The sequence below is a fragment of the Lolium perenne genome, chromosome 4, assembly GCF_019359855.2.
Source record: "Lolium perenne isolate Kyuss_39 chromosome 4, Kyuss_2.0, whole genome shotgun sequence".
NCBI lineage: Eukaryota > Viridiplantae > Streptophyta > Magnoliopsida > Poales > Poaceae > Lolium > Lolium perenne.
Window position 1 is genome coordinate 34,956,644 of NC_067247.2, and position 14,489 is coordinate 34,971,132.

At 43.0% G+C, this 14,489-nt stretch overlaps 2 protein-coding genes, 1 long non-coding RNA gene and 1 pseudogene across 3 annotated transcripts; 3 read left to right on the forward strand and 1 right to left on the reverse strand.

Annotated features, from left to right (window-relative positions):
• The first annotated feature begins 2,246 nt into the window (after positions 1-2,246).
• On the forward strand, positions 2,247-3,520 carry LOC127319664 (putative F-box/LRR-repeat protein 23). The gene is made up of 3 exons (XM_051349633.2): positions 2,247-2,352; positions 2,442-2,799; positions 2,885-3,520. Exons 2-3 carry the CDS (start codon positions 2,453-2,455, stop codon positions 3,198-3,200), a joined length of 663 nt encoding a protein of 220 aa, XP_051205593.1. The 5' UTR covers positions 2,247-2,352; positions 2,442-2,452; the 3' UTR covers positions 3,201-3,520.
• A 2,331-nt stretch (positions 3,521-5,851) lies between these two features.
• LOC127319672 (uncharacterized) lies at positions 5,852-14,311 on the forward strand. The gene is made up of 5 exons (XM_051349639.2): positions 5,852-6,081; positions 6,313-6,686; positions 8,391-8,626; positions 11,963-12,969; positions 13,193-14,311. Exons 1-4 carry the CDS (start codon positions 5,930-5,932, stop codon positions 12,527-12,529), a joined length of 1,329 nt encoding a protein of 442 aa, XP_051205599.2. The 5' UTR covers positions 5,852-5,929; the 3' UTR covers positions 12,530-12,969; positions 13,193-14,311.
• LOC139830826 (uncharacterized) lies at positions 8,901-10,781 on the reverse strand. The gene is made up of 3 exons (XR_011744309.1): positions 10,594-10,781; positions 10,039-10,163; positions 8,901-9,441 (listed from the first exon to the last, which is right to left on the reverse strand). It is a non-coding gene; the product is annotated as an uncharacterized lncRNA (long non-coding RNA).
• Positions 12,771-14,311, forward strand: LOC127319671 (ABC transporter F family member 1-like; annotated as a pseudogene).
• Positions 14,312-14,489: the final 178 nt, after the last annotated feature.

Below are 14,489 nucleotides of genomic sequence, written 5' to 3' on the forward strand. Positions count from 1 at the left end.
CTACAAAACCCGTACTCGTCTCTACGCCGGAATGTACTTCACACCCCTTCGGACGTGTACCTGCGCTAGAGGAAACGGAAATCTTTCCGGATAAACCAAAAGAGAAATACGATCGTGCTCCTCTTCCTACATAAGCTGTACTCGTCTCCACGCCGTGGATGTACTTAACACACCTTCGAACCTGTACCTGCGCTAGAGAAAACGGAAAATCTTTCCAGGTAAACCAAAAGACAAATACGATCGTGCTCCTCTTCCTACCTAGGCTGTACTCGTCTCCACGCCGTGGATGTACTTCACACACCTTCGAACCTGTACCAGCGCTAGATAAAACGGAAAATCTTTCCAGATAAACCAAAAGAGAAATACAGTACCGTGCTCCTCTTCCTACCTAGGCTGTACTCGTCTCCACGCCGGGGATGTACTTCACACACCTTCGGACGTGTACCTGCGCTAGAGGAAACGGAAATCTTTACAGATAAACCAAAAGAGAAATACAGTACCGTGCTCCTCTTCCTACCTAGGCTGTACTCGTCTCCACGCCGTGGATGTACTTAACACACCTTCGAACCTGTACCTGCGCTAGAGAAAACGGAAAATCTTTCCAGATAAACCAAAAGAGAAATACAACATCGTGCTCCTCTTCCTACCTAGGTTGTACTCGTCTCCACGCCGTGGATGTACTTCACACACCTTCGAACCTGTACCTGCGCTAGATAAAACGGAAAATCTTTCCGTATAAACCAAAAGAGAAATACAAGACCGTGCTCCTCTTCCTACCTAGGCCGTACTCTCGTCTCCACGCCGGGGATGTACTTCACACACCTTCGGACGTGTACCTGCGCTAGAGGAAACGGAAATCTTTACAGATAAACCAAAAGAGAAATACAGTACCGTGCTCCTCTTCCTACCTAGGCTGTACTCGTCTCCACGCCGTGGATGTACTTAACACACCTTCGAACCTGTACCTGCGCTAGAGAAAACGGAAAATCTTTCCAGATAAACCAAAAGAGAAATACAGTACCGTGCTCCTCTTCCTACCTAGGCTGTACTCGTCTCCACGCCGTGGATGTACTTCACACACCTTCGAACCTGTACCAGCGCTAGATAAAACGGAAAATCTTTCCAGATAAACCAAAAGAAAATACAGTACCGTGCTCCTCTTCCTACCTAGGCTGTACTCGTCTCCACGCCGGGGATGTACTTCACACACCTTCGGACGTGTACCTGCGCTAGAGGAAACGGAAATCTTTACAGAGAATAAAAGAGAAAACGGAAATCTTTCCAGAGAATAAAAGAGAAAACGGAAATCTTTACAGACAATAAAAGAGAAAACGGAAATCTTTCCAGAGAATAAAAGAGAAAACGGAAAACTTTACAGACAATAAAAGAGAAAATCAAACAGAAATCTTTCCAAAAGAAAAAAAATAGAAAAAAAAAACAACAGTTTGATGCGCCGAAGGCGCCTTGATACGAGGCGAAGCCGAGCCGTAGCAATCGCTTCGACATATGGGGGTAACGACAAACGGGGACAACGACATATGTCTGCCATTCATTATGTTTATTAATGTTTGATGCGCCGAAGGCGCCTTGATACGAGGCGAAGCCGAGCCGTAGCAATCGCTTCGACATATGGGGGTAACGACAAACGGGGACAACGACATATGTCTGCCATTCATTATGTTTATTAATGTTTGATGCGCCGAAGACGCCTTGATAAGAGGCGAAGCCGAGCCGTAGCAATCGCTTCGACATATGGGGGTAACGACAAACGGGGACAACGACATATGTCTGCCATTCATTATGTTTATTAATGTTTGATGCGCCGAAGGCGCCTTGATACGAGGCGAAGCCGAGCCGTAGCAATCGCTTCGACATATGTCATCTCGTAGCACTCTGTTGGAATTTAAAAAAAATTGTAATTTGAAAGTGCTACCTCCCTCCCATTAATTCCCCAGAAAACTCACAGCCCGGAAAGACAAAGGGAAAAAGCAAAAAAAAAAAAAAAGTCCCGCCCAATTTTTTGAAAACGTACTGCGCGCGTAAAGGGAAAAAGAAGATTAACGGGTCCGCATGTAAAGGGAAAAACCAAACCCGGAAAACGATTCGCGTCTTTTCCCGGGGACACGTTCCGCGCGCGACACGTGTCGTCGCGAGAGCGCGCGCGGGATGGGTTTTTCCCTTCTCAAAGGTCGGCCTTCGTGTAGTGGTACCCAACTCCGTGTCTCACATAGATCAAGATTCACAAAACCTTGTCGGCGGCAGCGGCGGCGGCAGCGGAAACCGTCTCGGCGGCGCAGAGGGGAACGCGCTACCGGAGAAGGGACGCACGCGCGCGCGACCAAATCAACAGCGGTCTGAACTTCTCACTCCTCCTCACGGGGTTCGGATCTCTGAACTCCACCAGACGCTCTGACTGACTGTTTTCAGTTTCCTAATCGCAGGAGATCGATCGATGGACGCTGCACCGCCGCCCGTGCAGAAGGAGCCGCCAGCGCCTCGACGATCCAGGGACTGGTCGCTGCTGCCCCTCGACGCGCTCGCCTCGGTCTTCGTCAGGCTCGGCGCCGTCGACGTGCTCATGGCCGCCTGCCTCGTGTGCCGCTCGTGGCTCGACGCGGCGAGCGTGCCAGACGTGTGGCGTGTTGTGGACATGGAGAGCCACGAGGCCGTGCTCACCAAGGACAAAGCCGTGCTGCGCGCAATGGCTAAAGCGGCCGTCGACCGTTCCGACGGTCAGCTTCGGGTGTTCGCCGGGAACGAGTTCGTCACCGATGACCTCCTAAAATATATCGTGAAAAGGTACCTCATTTATGTTCAAAATTTCATCAATTACAAAAGTTTCCACTTTATAATATCCTGTAAACATTGAAGCCATGCTTTGCAGTTCGCCGTCACTGGCTACCCTTCGCATTATATCCAACTGCGAAGACTATACCAAACAGCTCGTCAGTGTGATAAAAGAGGCACCTTTGCTGGAGCTTCGTTGCCTTGAACTGGGCGACATTAACCCCACCGTGGGAGAAATGCTTGATCTCCTCCGCAGCTGTCCTCTCCTACAGGTATTTCGGGTGCGCGGCTACCATTTCGACATTTGGGTAACTGACGAGCGTGTCCCGCGAACGAAATTTGCCGGGACCGAGGTCATGACGGGCAAGTGGGGTGATACGCAGTGGCGACACGTGGCAATGGTAGAAGTATGAGCCGACTGAAGTGGTCTAGGCTGAATTTAGCTACTGCTCCAACTATTGCTGAGAATTTAGGCTCATAACAAACCTAATGGGCCAAAATACCTCACTAATCTTGTCTTAATTTTTTTTAAAGATTGGGTCCCCGTGAGGATCCGCCAACCGTGATAAATATCGGTGAGGATCCACCAACGGTGATAAATATCGGTGCTACGATTCTGATTTAGAGATAAGTTTCCCTTTATTTCGGAAAAGGCGGAAAGCTTTGTATGTCATAAAAGATAAAGCTACAAAATTATCTTGTTAGGCCATCAACCATGTTTGGAAAGCGAACACGCTCTTGACTTTGGAAATTGGAGGATTCATTGTTATCCGAGTCCATTGTTATCCTTATGATTGCTACCTTACACACCTCTAATGTTTGTGATGGAGCTTTGCAACCGGGCCTTTTCTGCAAAAAAAGAAAAGCTTTGTAAATGTATGTGGCATTTAATTGTTTGAATTCTTCCTAGATTTTCCCCCTTCACAACATATTGTATGGGGGCGCAAACTGGTGAACTAGTTTTCCAAAAGAAAGTTATGTGATTTTGAAAATTTTAGCTTCTTGATGAGTATTCTCAAGTGTTGTACATAACCTGAAAAATTCCTATGTCATGTATATTGCTTCTTGATGAGTATTTTATGCAACAAAGCTTCTTGATGAGTATTTTATGCAACATACTTTTTCTGAACATGTCCAGCATTTCACTCTACAACAAAGCTCATGAAACTTATCGGCTACTGCTTTCTTTTGTGGAGGCAGTTTATTGGGATAAAATCCAGTTGCAATGTTAGGACACATGGCCTCTTACGTCAGCCTGTGACTATTGCTCTGATCCTGTCGGCTGTACTAGGATAACTATAAGGATAATTTCCTTATATATGAGAATTGTACTATCGGGGTTATCTACTCACGTGAGTTGTAGTACCTTGTGAGATGAAGGGAAAAAAAATGTACAGAACGCAGCTGAACTCCAAGCATATCGCAGTCGTGCGGTCTGTTGTGCAACGGCCAACGGAGCACAAGGGTCAAGCTCCTTCACAGGAACTTGCATTGGAGAAGCCGGCCGGACCTTGCCGTCCTGGGCCGCGTGTTGGTGGGCCGAGCTGGGCTGCTCGGTAGACAGGCAGGACTTAGGAGAGGCGTCGGGTTTGATGACGGGGGGTGCTGTACGGGAGGGCCTATTCCCCGCTTTAAGCGGGAGCAAGCGTGGCTCCGCTTAAAGGAATCCGAGCTGGGCCAGGCCCATTTATTCTGCTGGTGTTCTCTCTTTCTGTTTTCGTGAGTGACATCATAAGTTGCACAATTGTTCCTGTTTTAAAAATCTCTACAAATTCAAAAGGAAACAAAATTGGAAATCTATACCAATTCAAACGAAAATTCAAAATTGAACAATTTTCAAAATCGAACAATTTTCAAAATTGAACAATTTTCAAAAACGAACAATTTTCAACTTTTAAAAAAGTTCAAATTTAAAAATGTTCAAAATATAAAAAGTTCCAAATTGAAAAATGTTTTAGATTAAAAAAGTATTCAAATTTAAAAATAGTTCAAACTCGAAACATGTTCAGATTAAAAAATGTTCAAAATTTAAAACGTTTAAACTTCAAAATTGTTCAAAAATGAAAAGTTTCAAATTTTAAAAAGTTCGAACTTAAAAAAGTTTAAATTATAAAAGTTCAGAAAAAACTGGTCGGTAAAACCAAGAAAAACGGGAGGAATAACCCAGCAAAACCAGTGAAAAAAAAACGAGAAAACTGAAGAAAATACCAGGGGAACCCTGCCCTCGTTAATGGGCCGGCCCAGGCCGATCCCGCTCTGAGCGGAGCGCGAGATAGCGCCCGCTATGAGCGGCAAATAGGTTCCCCGGTGCTGTACGCCGACCTGGTCGGTGCGGACCAGGCGCCGCACACCCCCGCAGGCGGGTTGTTGGGCCGGCCCAACATTCCCACTCTTTCTTTTTTTGTTTCTTTTGCTTTTTTGTTTTTTCTGTTCAATTTTCTTTTTACGTTTTTTAAAAGCTGATTCTTTTTAGACCTGATTTTAAAAATTATTTTAGTTTTTCTGAAATTTAGATATTTTTAAAATTTGAACATTTTTTAGATTGGAACAATTTTCAAATTGGAACAAATTTTAAATTGGAACAAATTTTAAAATTGAACAAAAAAATTCAAAATTTTTTTTATATATGAACAAATTTCGAATTTGAACAATTTTTTTATTTGAACAATTTTCGTATTTGAACAATTTTTTTATTTGAACAATTTTCGTATTTGAACAATTTTTTATTTGAACAATTTTCGAATTTGAATTTTCTCGAATATTTGAGATAAAACATTTCACATTTAACTATATATTTTAATTAAAAAATTAAATCTTAAGAACGAAAAAACAGAAAAGAAAAATAAACAGAAAATAAAAAAGAAATGAAAAAGAAAAGAACAGAAAAAGAAAAGAACAGAAAATGATCTCAAAAAAGAAAACGGCCAAGTGGCCCAACACCCGAACTGGGCCGGCCCGTACCGCGCGCGGGGGTGTGCGGCGCGCGGTACGCGCCGACCTGGTCGGTGTATAGGAAATCCGTTTGATGACCCAACCACCCCGTAAAGAAAAAAAAAACCACCCCGTAAAGAGGGGCGACGACGTAGTCCGCCGCCGCCGCCGCGCGGAAAGAGGCCGGCAATCGAGATACAAGACGGCGCCGATGAAAATTCTCTCACGCTGGATTCCTCGTCTCTCTCCCTCACTGCACCGCTTCGCCTCTACAGCTCGACCTCGCCACAATGCACCAGCGCTTGCACAACGACTTCCCCCAGGCTTCCCTGCAGCCAGTTCACCTACCCGTCGTGCTCCCCAGTGAGTTCTCTTCTTTCCGCACCAAATTGCTTGCTGGAATCCAGATCGTGACCTTCCTATGCTAATTTTCTTCTAGGAAAAAATAATTGCATTCCATATGACTTCCGACCCAGAGTCCCAAATTTGTTAAACTGATTTCATGCTCAGATACAGTAATTTCAGCCCTGACTGATGGTACCATCTTATTCATGTCGGATGCTGAAACTTTGCTGTTTATACTCCTCGTGATAGATTTCCTCGTCGATATCAGCACATGGCCAGCAGCAGTAAACCCCTTTCTGCCAAGGATTTTATTAGTTCCCTGGGCAAGCACTCTACCATTACCCAAGGCTTGGAAAACGTGGAGGATGTCGACACAACCAAGGTCATTACTTGTCATACCTATGTCCCTCCTGCCAAAAGTGTTGAAGATGAGACGAAACCAAGCGGGGATGCCATTTTTGGTGGGCTGAGCAGTGTTGACGAAGAGAGCTCCGCTGCAGCAGAGACACCTGATTATGTGCCCTCAATGGAGATATTTCCAAATAGCAGCCATCGCGACGGTTCCATATATAGCGGCACAGATGATTGGAAAATTGACTATCGTATTGCTGACCGTAATGAGAGTAAGCTATCACTCTATTTTCCCTTTTTACATTTGTTAGTATTAGGGATTTTTTAAAGCTATAGGGTCAACTGATACATTGTCTTCTGAAATCTCGATGTTAATTTTGCTCTGTGTACTTTTACTAATTGATAGCGGTGCCATGGCACTTATAAAGGGAAATCTTGTAGAATGTTTTTTTTCGAGAGTACGCCAAGGCATACCATATTTTGTAGTCGGTTGTGTGGAGTTTGTGCTACACTCGTTGTTCGCAGTGAGCTGTAGTGTTCTTGTACTCAAAATCTTGTAGAATGTTACCCAGGGGTTTCATTGCTTGGTGTTCGCAGAAGTAGGAAACATCTAGCCATCACGCCTTTCGCATGTTGCAGCTTGTGCCATTGATCATTGTCTTTGTTTGCCCTTGTTGCACCTCATTTCTTGCCCCTAGCCCACCTCTACCCGGGGCCTTCGATAGCATGCTTTTTGTTGTGACTCACCAGACATTATATCTCCTATCTCCCCAGTGTTTTCTCAATGTCCAGATGACTCCCTAAATCACTTTTCAGTTGAGCTTTGCCCTGCTTCCCCCTCCATTGTTTTTTCCCGAATGTGTTCAGTTCACTCCAGAATGATGTTTATTTTTTTATTCCTCACAAAAGCCTATTTTATGTTGAACATTTGTATGATAGATGGCATCATGTCCTGTGCGACGGCATTTCATTCTTTTAGGATAAAAAATGTTAACAAGGTTTCGTGCTCCCTGCATTATGCAGATAGTCATGGAAAATCAGGAAATATTTATAACGTAGGATATGATGTTGTGTACCACTGGGAAAAAATAAACATAAAATAAAATAAATTTCATCAGGTGTCTTGGTAGTTCTTGGAGTGTACTGAACTGAGGAATTTTTTTTAGGGGGGGGGGGGGGGGGGGTGTATGCGATAAATGGACCTTTTCCTTCCTGAGGTGATTATAAATCATTCTCTTCTTAGAGTTCGGTTCCATTGCTTGGCATCAAGTAGAAAAAAATTACATCGCAGTTTTTGCACATACCCACTTCATGATTTGCAGAAGATGGGAAGATACAACCATACAGCTCAGAGCTCAGCCAAACCTCCTTCCTTCTTGTCCTCCTCGTCCTGTTCTGATTTTTCAGGATTCTCTTCGTTCCCCAGCAAGCAGGAACTCCCCGGAAGGTTTGTCAGCAAGGGGCGCCAGTCCATCCATACGAGAATTTCTGGTGACTGCCAATGCCTTCAGCCCTGACACCCACCAATTGCAGTTTTCCAAATCTCATGCTGCACAAAGCAGTGTCCAGCTCTTAACCATGGGGCCATGCTTTGTGAAATGAACGATATGATTCTTCCAGCTGCCATTCTGAAATTGTAAACGGTTCCTTAGTTCCCAAAGGAACCACATAGCTTCTGTACTGAACATAATAAGCACCACATGTTTCTTATTACTAATCCAAAGCCGAACCACTGATTCAAAATTACTGCATACATGGACTCATATGATTTTAGCTAGATCCCAGAAGAAAAACTTTTCAAGGGAGCAAAATTCCTACTAAAGACAGCATCCATAGTTTTTTTTTTCACTTGAATGAGAGGAACAATTTCCGATAGGACCATGGAATCCTTAACGGCATGTTACTTTTAGTAATAGCAAGCATTTGTTTCTCTTATTACTTTCCAATTCTAATAAAACTTGTATTTTTCTATGAAGCTTGGCTGGATGCAATGATGTTTTCCGATCCCACAGATTGCAGAATGTACAATGGAACTTGTGTGTCACACTCAAGTCGTCACATGTTGCAGTTTTTGTCATTAAGGTTGGCTAAAATTCCTGTGGAGCTTGGCTCAGTCGAGTTATATGGATACATTGCAGCTCGGGATAATCTGAATCCATTGCTTAATTATATCGTCAATTTTAGCAGGGATGATCCCATCATCGTGAAGCAGGTGTGCACATCTATATATGTCTGCAATTATTTCAATGAACTAGATGATACCCCGCGCGTTGCGGCGGGCATAATGTAGAAACGACATGATGCAAAATCTGCATCAATAATTGGGTGAGGAAACAATTGACCTAAACTGTAGAGAGGATTTTGGTTACCAGTCAATGAAGATTTTGAGAAAAAAATCGGTATTTTCACACATGTCCTTAGTGTTAGTAACTGCAATAATCTGACTTGCGCCACAGAAATAGCAATTGGACATGAAAGAATGTTCAGAAGTTTGTAAATCCCCACATATTCTGCACTTGCATATGATGTCACCAATATTGATATAAAAGTTTGTGACGTGAACAATACATGAAGGATTTGGCGTGGTACTAAAGCAAACTGAAAATGCCGAAAAGAAAACTATTGCCATAAAGACACATAATGGATTACACTGCGTTATTATGGATTACAATAGAAGCGAGTAAATGCGTTGATCATCAACTTTTCATGTAAGCAACTACATAATTAATTTAGGTAGAAGTCATTGCAATCTTGAATTGTTCCATGCGTCCTTGATGATGCACTGCATGTGATCAGAGAAAGAGCACTATAAGAAATGGAAATACCTATGTTATTTTATTTTTTGTCCTGCTGCCTTCCTTAGATGTTTGCCGCAACGTTGATGTCTGATACGCTGTTTGAGGATAAACCAATGAGAATGGCGAATGAGATGTATGTGATATGAGGAAACATACATACTCTTGCTTAGGTCGTTTGACATTATAAAATTCAAGTTCTTGAGCTGGGAGATCTTCACCTTTTCCACTCCTGCATGTAAAAATTGCATTGCTGAAAAATCGCCAACGCACTGAACATTCTGGTGATCGATATGAAGCACATGAGAATTTAATAAGTTGATACAAATATTGGTCTGTGCAATAGAATGTTTGTATAGACACACTGGTCCAGACTGCGCATGACGGTGTCGATTATCGTAAGAAACTGAATGGTTTAATTGTGGGGTGACAGCAGGTTGCGACTGACGGCGTGGTCATCCACGACTGCGTGAGATGGAATGACTACCAGGATTGTTTGGAGTATTTTGAGAATTTTCAGGGGCATCCATCTCTGCAAGCGCACATGGGCAAATTGAAAAGAAGAGGCGGTGTTTTTGTAGTCTGTGAACACATGCATTGACGGAAAAGTGCAGGAGATAAAATTACAATGTACATTATAATTAGCCGAGGGAAGGTAAAACATAAAAGGTGCATGTGCTCACAGAATGTAAATTCAAACTTAAGTGAAGACGTGCAGGAGATAAAATTACAATGTACATTATAATTAGCCGGGAGGTAAAACAGAAAAGGTGCATGTGCTCACAGAATGTAAATTCAAACCTAAGTGAATACGATTAGATTTGCGTACCAATGAATCCTAAGAGAGCAATCAGGGAAGGCGAAACTTTGAAATAAACCAGGCGGCAAAGTGGTACCAGCAGGTAGAATCGATCCGAGTAAAACATGAGGCGGATCTGCGAGCCTGAGGTTAACCTGCCAGATTGTAATACATAGTGAGAGTGCGTTGTTGCAGGGCATTGAAAATAAACAAAAGTACAATTTAAAGTAGTAAAACTTATAGCGGAAGGGGTGTTGGTTAGCAACGCTCTTATAGAAATCTATTTTGCTATAGACTCTGATTGTAACACCTTTATTAAGTAGTGGAATTCCTTTTTTCCTGGGGGAAAAAAATAGGCCGCCTATTGCAATCACACAAAACAGAGGTATTGACGGTCCGGTGGTAGAAGCTATACATGAGTGGACGATGCAGGTCATTCCCAATTGCTCATACTCGTGCATCCAGTCCTAGTAGGTACCATCCTAACATTCCATCCTATACAGATGCCTTTTTTTTACCAACTATAAATCGTGTGTGCTGACAACAATGAATAAACATCAAGTTGTTAGAGTATAATAATCTTACCAACGGAAACATGTATAGTGCAGAGTCACACAGTAGAGGATATGATGGCCAGCGTCTTCTAGCTTCAGCAATCAGAGCGAGATGCCAAAATATCCAAAAAAAAAATCGAGGGGGCTTCAAGTATCAGATTGGAGGCACCAATAATATCAGATTTGGGGGAAACCGTGAATGGGATTTCCAGGTGGAGGTCAACCTAGCAGAGTAGGAATAAGTATACGTATGCAGGGTTTGAAAAAAAAAGAGGAATTAGAATGGGGACAATGGAGGTACCCGCCGGCGGTGCTGGCTGCGCGAGCAGGGGCACGAGTAGCCTGGCGGGTGAAGCGTATGGCAACATGGACTTCTTTTTAAGGTCGATTTGGCGGCGGCGTATAATTTCGGTGGAGCAGTTTCTATTGGTGATTATTGGGATTTATGAGCAGTTTCTAGTTTTGATTGCTGTGATGTGAAAGGCGAGGAGCAGGCGTTAATCCACGGCTGTTGAGGAGAAGGGAGGCCGGCTGCCCGGCTACGTAAATCGTTGGGAGGAGGGGAGTCGGCTGAGATGTTGATGAAGAGGAAGACGAATAGAGGCGAGGAGCAAGAGGAGAACAGAGGTTACTATTTTTCCGGCAGATTAAAAAGCCCACGAGGTAGATGAGGTGGGCAGCCGAGGAGGAGAATTTCAGCCCATGTCGTTACAGCGGACGGGGGAATAATTCACTTACGCAGCGACAAGGGTATGGACTACGCAGCGAGAACGGGTTGACAAAAAGGAGGCGACGTCGTTCAAAAAAAAGGAGGCGACGTGGCTTCACCGTAGAACAGGAAAATGGGATCACCTATTAAGAATAGAAAGATAAGTCTATTAATAACCTATCATTGGAGCAGATATCTGTCTCCCTGGGCTCCTACTGAGCCACGAAAAAACATGATCCATGACCATAGGCCACTACTATACCTAGTCTTGTATTATGAAATGATGATTTTATTATATGAACAAATCAAAATTATGAAACTAAGTATCACATGGTCAATTGAAAATCAAATAAGATATTTCTGGACTCTTGGTTGCTACCAAGTAAACTTAGAAAAATGATTTCATTTATTTATAAGCATATAAACATACATACCATGAATGATCCCGTCACCGGATCTCATTTCTTACAGGCTTACTTAGTTAACTATTAGGGATTGAAAACAAAATCTAACAAATAGCAGGATCTGATTTCACGACCTAACACTGTTTTGTTTGTCTGATATGTGGACAAAATCTTGGCCATCAATGATAAAATATGCCTTTAACTCAAGTCTAAATGTCGCTACAAGTTACACATCATAAGGGAGGTATTCAGCTTTAGATATTTCTTACTTTTATTTGATTATGTAGGGTTCTCTCATCAACATGGCTGGCCCTAAGCGAGGGATCGAATTAGTCGGTACTATTCTAATCGAGTATGACATGAAGATCAAGGCAGGCGAACATGAAAGCGAAGATCTACAGGTGATCGATGGCGTATCATACTTGGATAACATAGACACATGGGATCGTAGCCCGTTCACACTTCGCATCCACGGCGATTGTGGCGCAATTGATGTAGGTGTATCACGTCTTAACTTTGCATATGAGGCAACAATAGAAGTTGTCATATCACAAGTGCAAAGCAGTTTCAGTATGCATCTTGGTTGTTTTACCAGCGGGTTACATGAAGAAATTCGGCTCTTTGATGGTGCTATTGGTGAGTCACGTGGCTTAAAGAGGTCTGTGGTTGCTGTAGCGAGTGATTATCAGATGGAATTGAAGTTCAAGGTAGCCGCAGACTCGTGCATCCCTGCTGAATATTGCTGTTGCTTCGAGGCGAAGCAGCATGGGCATGCTACTCAAGAGATAAACACTGGTTTTGCATTAATTGCAGTGAAGGTGACTTGGTCTACTTTAATAGAAGATGAAGAATAGCAACGAGCTTAGACTGAACATTGTAAAAAAAAATTGGGTCTATGATGAATGAGCCAAGAGTAGGCAAAGAAGCTAAGTCAGGTAGCAACCAAACATTCTACTAATAATGTTACATCTGCCTTAGAATTAGATTTGGCAACTTTGGGTTGTAATCAAATTAGTGTATGTATTTAGTAAAAGTTTCAGCTGTCTACCTGGGGCAGTTTGAGGGTGGTGCGCTGAGGTTGATGCGGGGGTGCCCATGGCGGGGATAGACCCAATGCATGCATCAACTGTTGAAATGTGTGCTGCTGAGAAATTGTTTGACCTGGGTTTTGACAAGCAGATGCATGCAAAGCCAATTCGAGACTTTTCTGGTGGTTGGCGTATGAGGATTCTGTTGGCAAGGGCGTTCATGAATCCGATCATTTTTTTGCTTGATGGGCCAACCAACCATCTTGGTGAGTCTTGTACAATGATCTGAAACAACTGAAATTTGAACATTTGTTCATTAGAAATAATGTGCTTTTGTAATATTCCCTCAACAAGCTGAGACACTAAAAATAATGACTCCCTTATACGTTTTTCTTACATATTTGTTCTAGTCGCTTCTGCATGACATTGGTGGTCTATTATAGTTACTTGAAAGCAATCTGAGACAATTGTTTTTGCTTTTATTTGCAGATCTTCAGGCATGTGTCTGGCTGGAAGAGAAATTAAACTATTTTGAGTGTATACTTGTTGTCATCTCACGCTCCCAAGATTCATCATCCACATGCAGAAGAAAACCCTCAAGTTATACACTGGTTTTTATGACCAATATGTGCAAACCCGCTCTGAACTTGGAAGAGAATCAAATGAAGAAGTACAAATGGGAGATGGAACATATTGCTAATATGAAGGAGTACATCACACCGTTTGGTCATGGATCTGCAAAAAAGCTTGCTTGTCAGGCTCGCAAAGAGAAAACTCTCGCTCTCTCTCTCTCTCAAAAAAAAGAGAAAACTCTTGCTAAGATGGAGCATGGTCGTCTTGTTGAGAAGGTTGTGAAGGACAAATATCCTGGTGTTCCCCTTTACTGATGTTGGCAAGCTCCCACCACCAGTTCTACAGTTTGCTGATGTCAGTTTTGTATACACTCCAGATAATCTCATTTACAAGAACCTTGACTTTGGTGTTGACCTTGACTCAAGAGTTGCACTGGTCGGTCCCAATGGTGCAGGGAAGAGCACACTTCTTAAGCTCACCACAGGTGACCTAACTCCATTGAATGGCATGGTCAGGCGCCATAATCACCTACACATTGCACGGTTCCATCAACATCTCACCGAGAAGCTGGACCTGGGCATGCCAGCTGTCAGGGAAGGACCAGGTAATGCCAATGAAAATTCTGTCAGATGGGCAGAAGGTTGGTGTTATCTTTGTGTGGTTGGCATTTAGGCAGATGCTGTTGCTCGATGAACCGACAAATCATCTTGACATTCAGACCATCGACTTCCTTGCTGAGGCATGAATGAATGGGACGGTGGATTGGTCCTGGGGAGCCATGGCTTCAGGCTGATCAACCAGGTTGCTCAAGAGAGCTGGGTGTATGCGAACCAGTCGGGGACTAGGTAGGAAGGTGATATCATGGATTTCAAGCAACACTTGAAGAAGAGGGTTGGCCTCTAGGTCCTCTACTCTTTGGAGATCTATAGACAACCCAAAGTTTTGCCTCTGTATCAGAAAAGTGTCAGTTATTCAGAGTAACTACAAGTACAAGCATGAGTATCATTCTATGGAGACAAAACATATTCTTGCACAGTAGGTCATTTTATAACCAGATGATCCATATTATTTTTTTATCTGTTGGTGTTCGTTACTCGGCATTAGTGATCGATTTAGAATGGTTTGTTGCGTTATAGTTCTGTTTTAAGATAAATGCACATGTGCTTGTAAACAAACTCAGTAGATCATAAAAGATAAAGCTACAACAAGATTA

Coding starts and splice junctions, on each gene's coding strand:
- LOC127319672 (XM_051349639.2), top strand. CDS start 5,930: ATGAAAATTCTCTCACGCTGGATTCCTCGTCTCTCTCCCTCACTGCAC. Junction 6,687..8,390: donor TATTGCTGACCGTAATGAGA/GTAAGCTATCAC, acceptor TTTTCTATGAAG/CTTGGCTGGATGCAATGATG. Junction 8,627..11,962: donor ATCCCATCATCGTGAAGCAG/GTGTGCACATCT, acceptor TTGATTATGTAG/GGTTCTCTCATCAACATGGC.
- LOC127319664 (XM_051349633.2), top strand. CDS start 2,453: ATGGACGCTGCACCGCCGCCCGTGCAGAAGGAGCCGCCAGCGCCTCGA. Junction 2,800..2,884: donor CTAAAATATATCGTGAAAAG/GTACCTCATTTA, acceptor CATGCTTTGCAG/TTCGCCGTCACTGGCTACCC.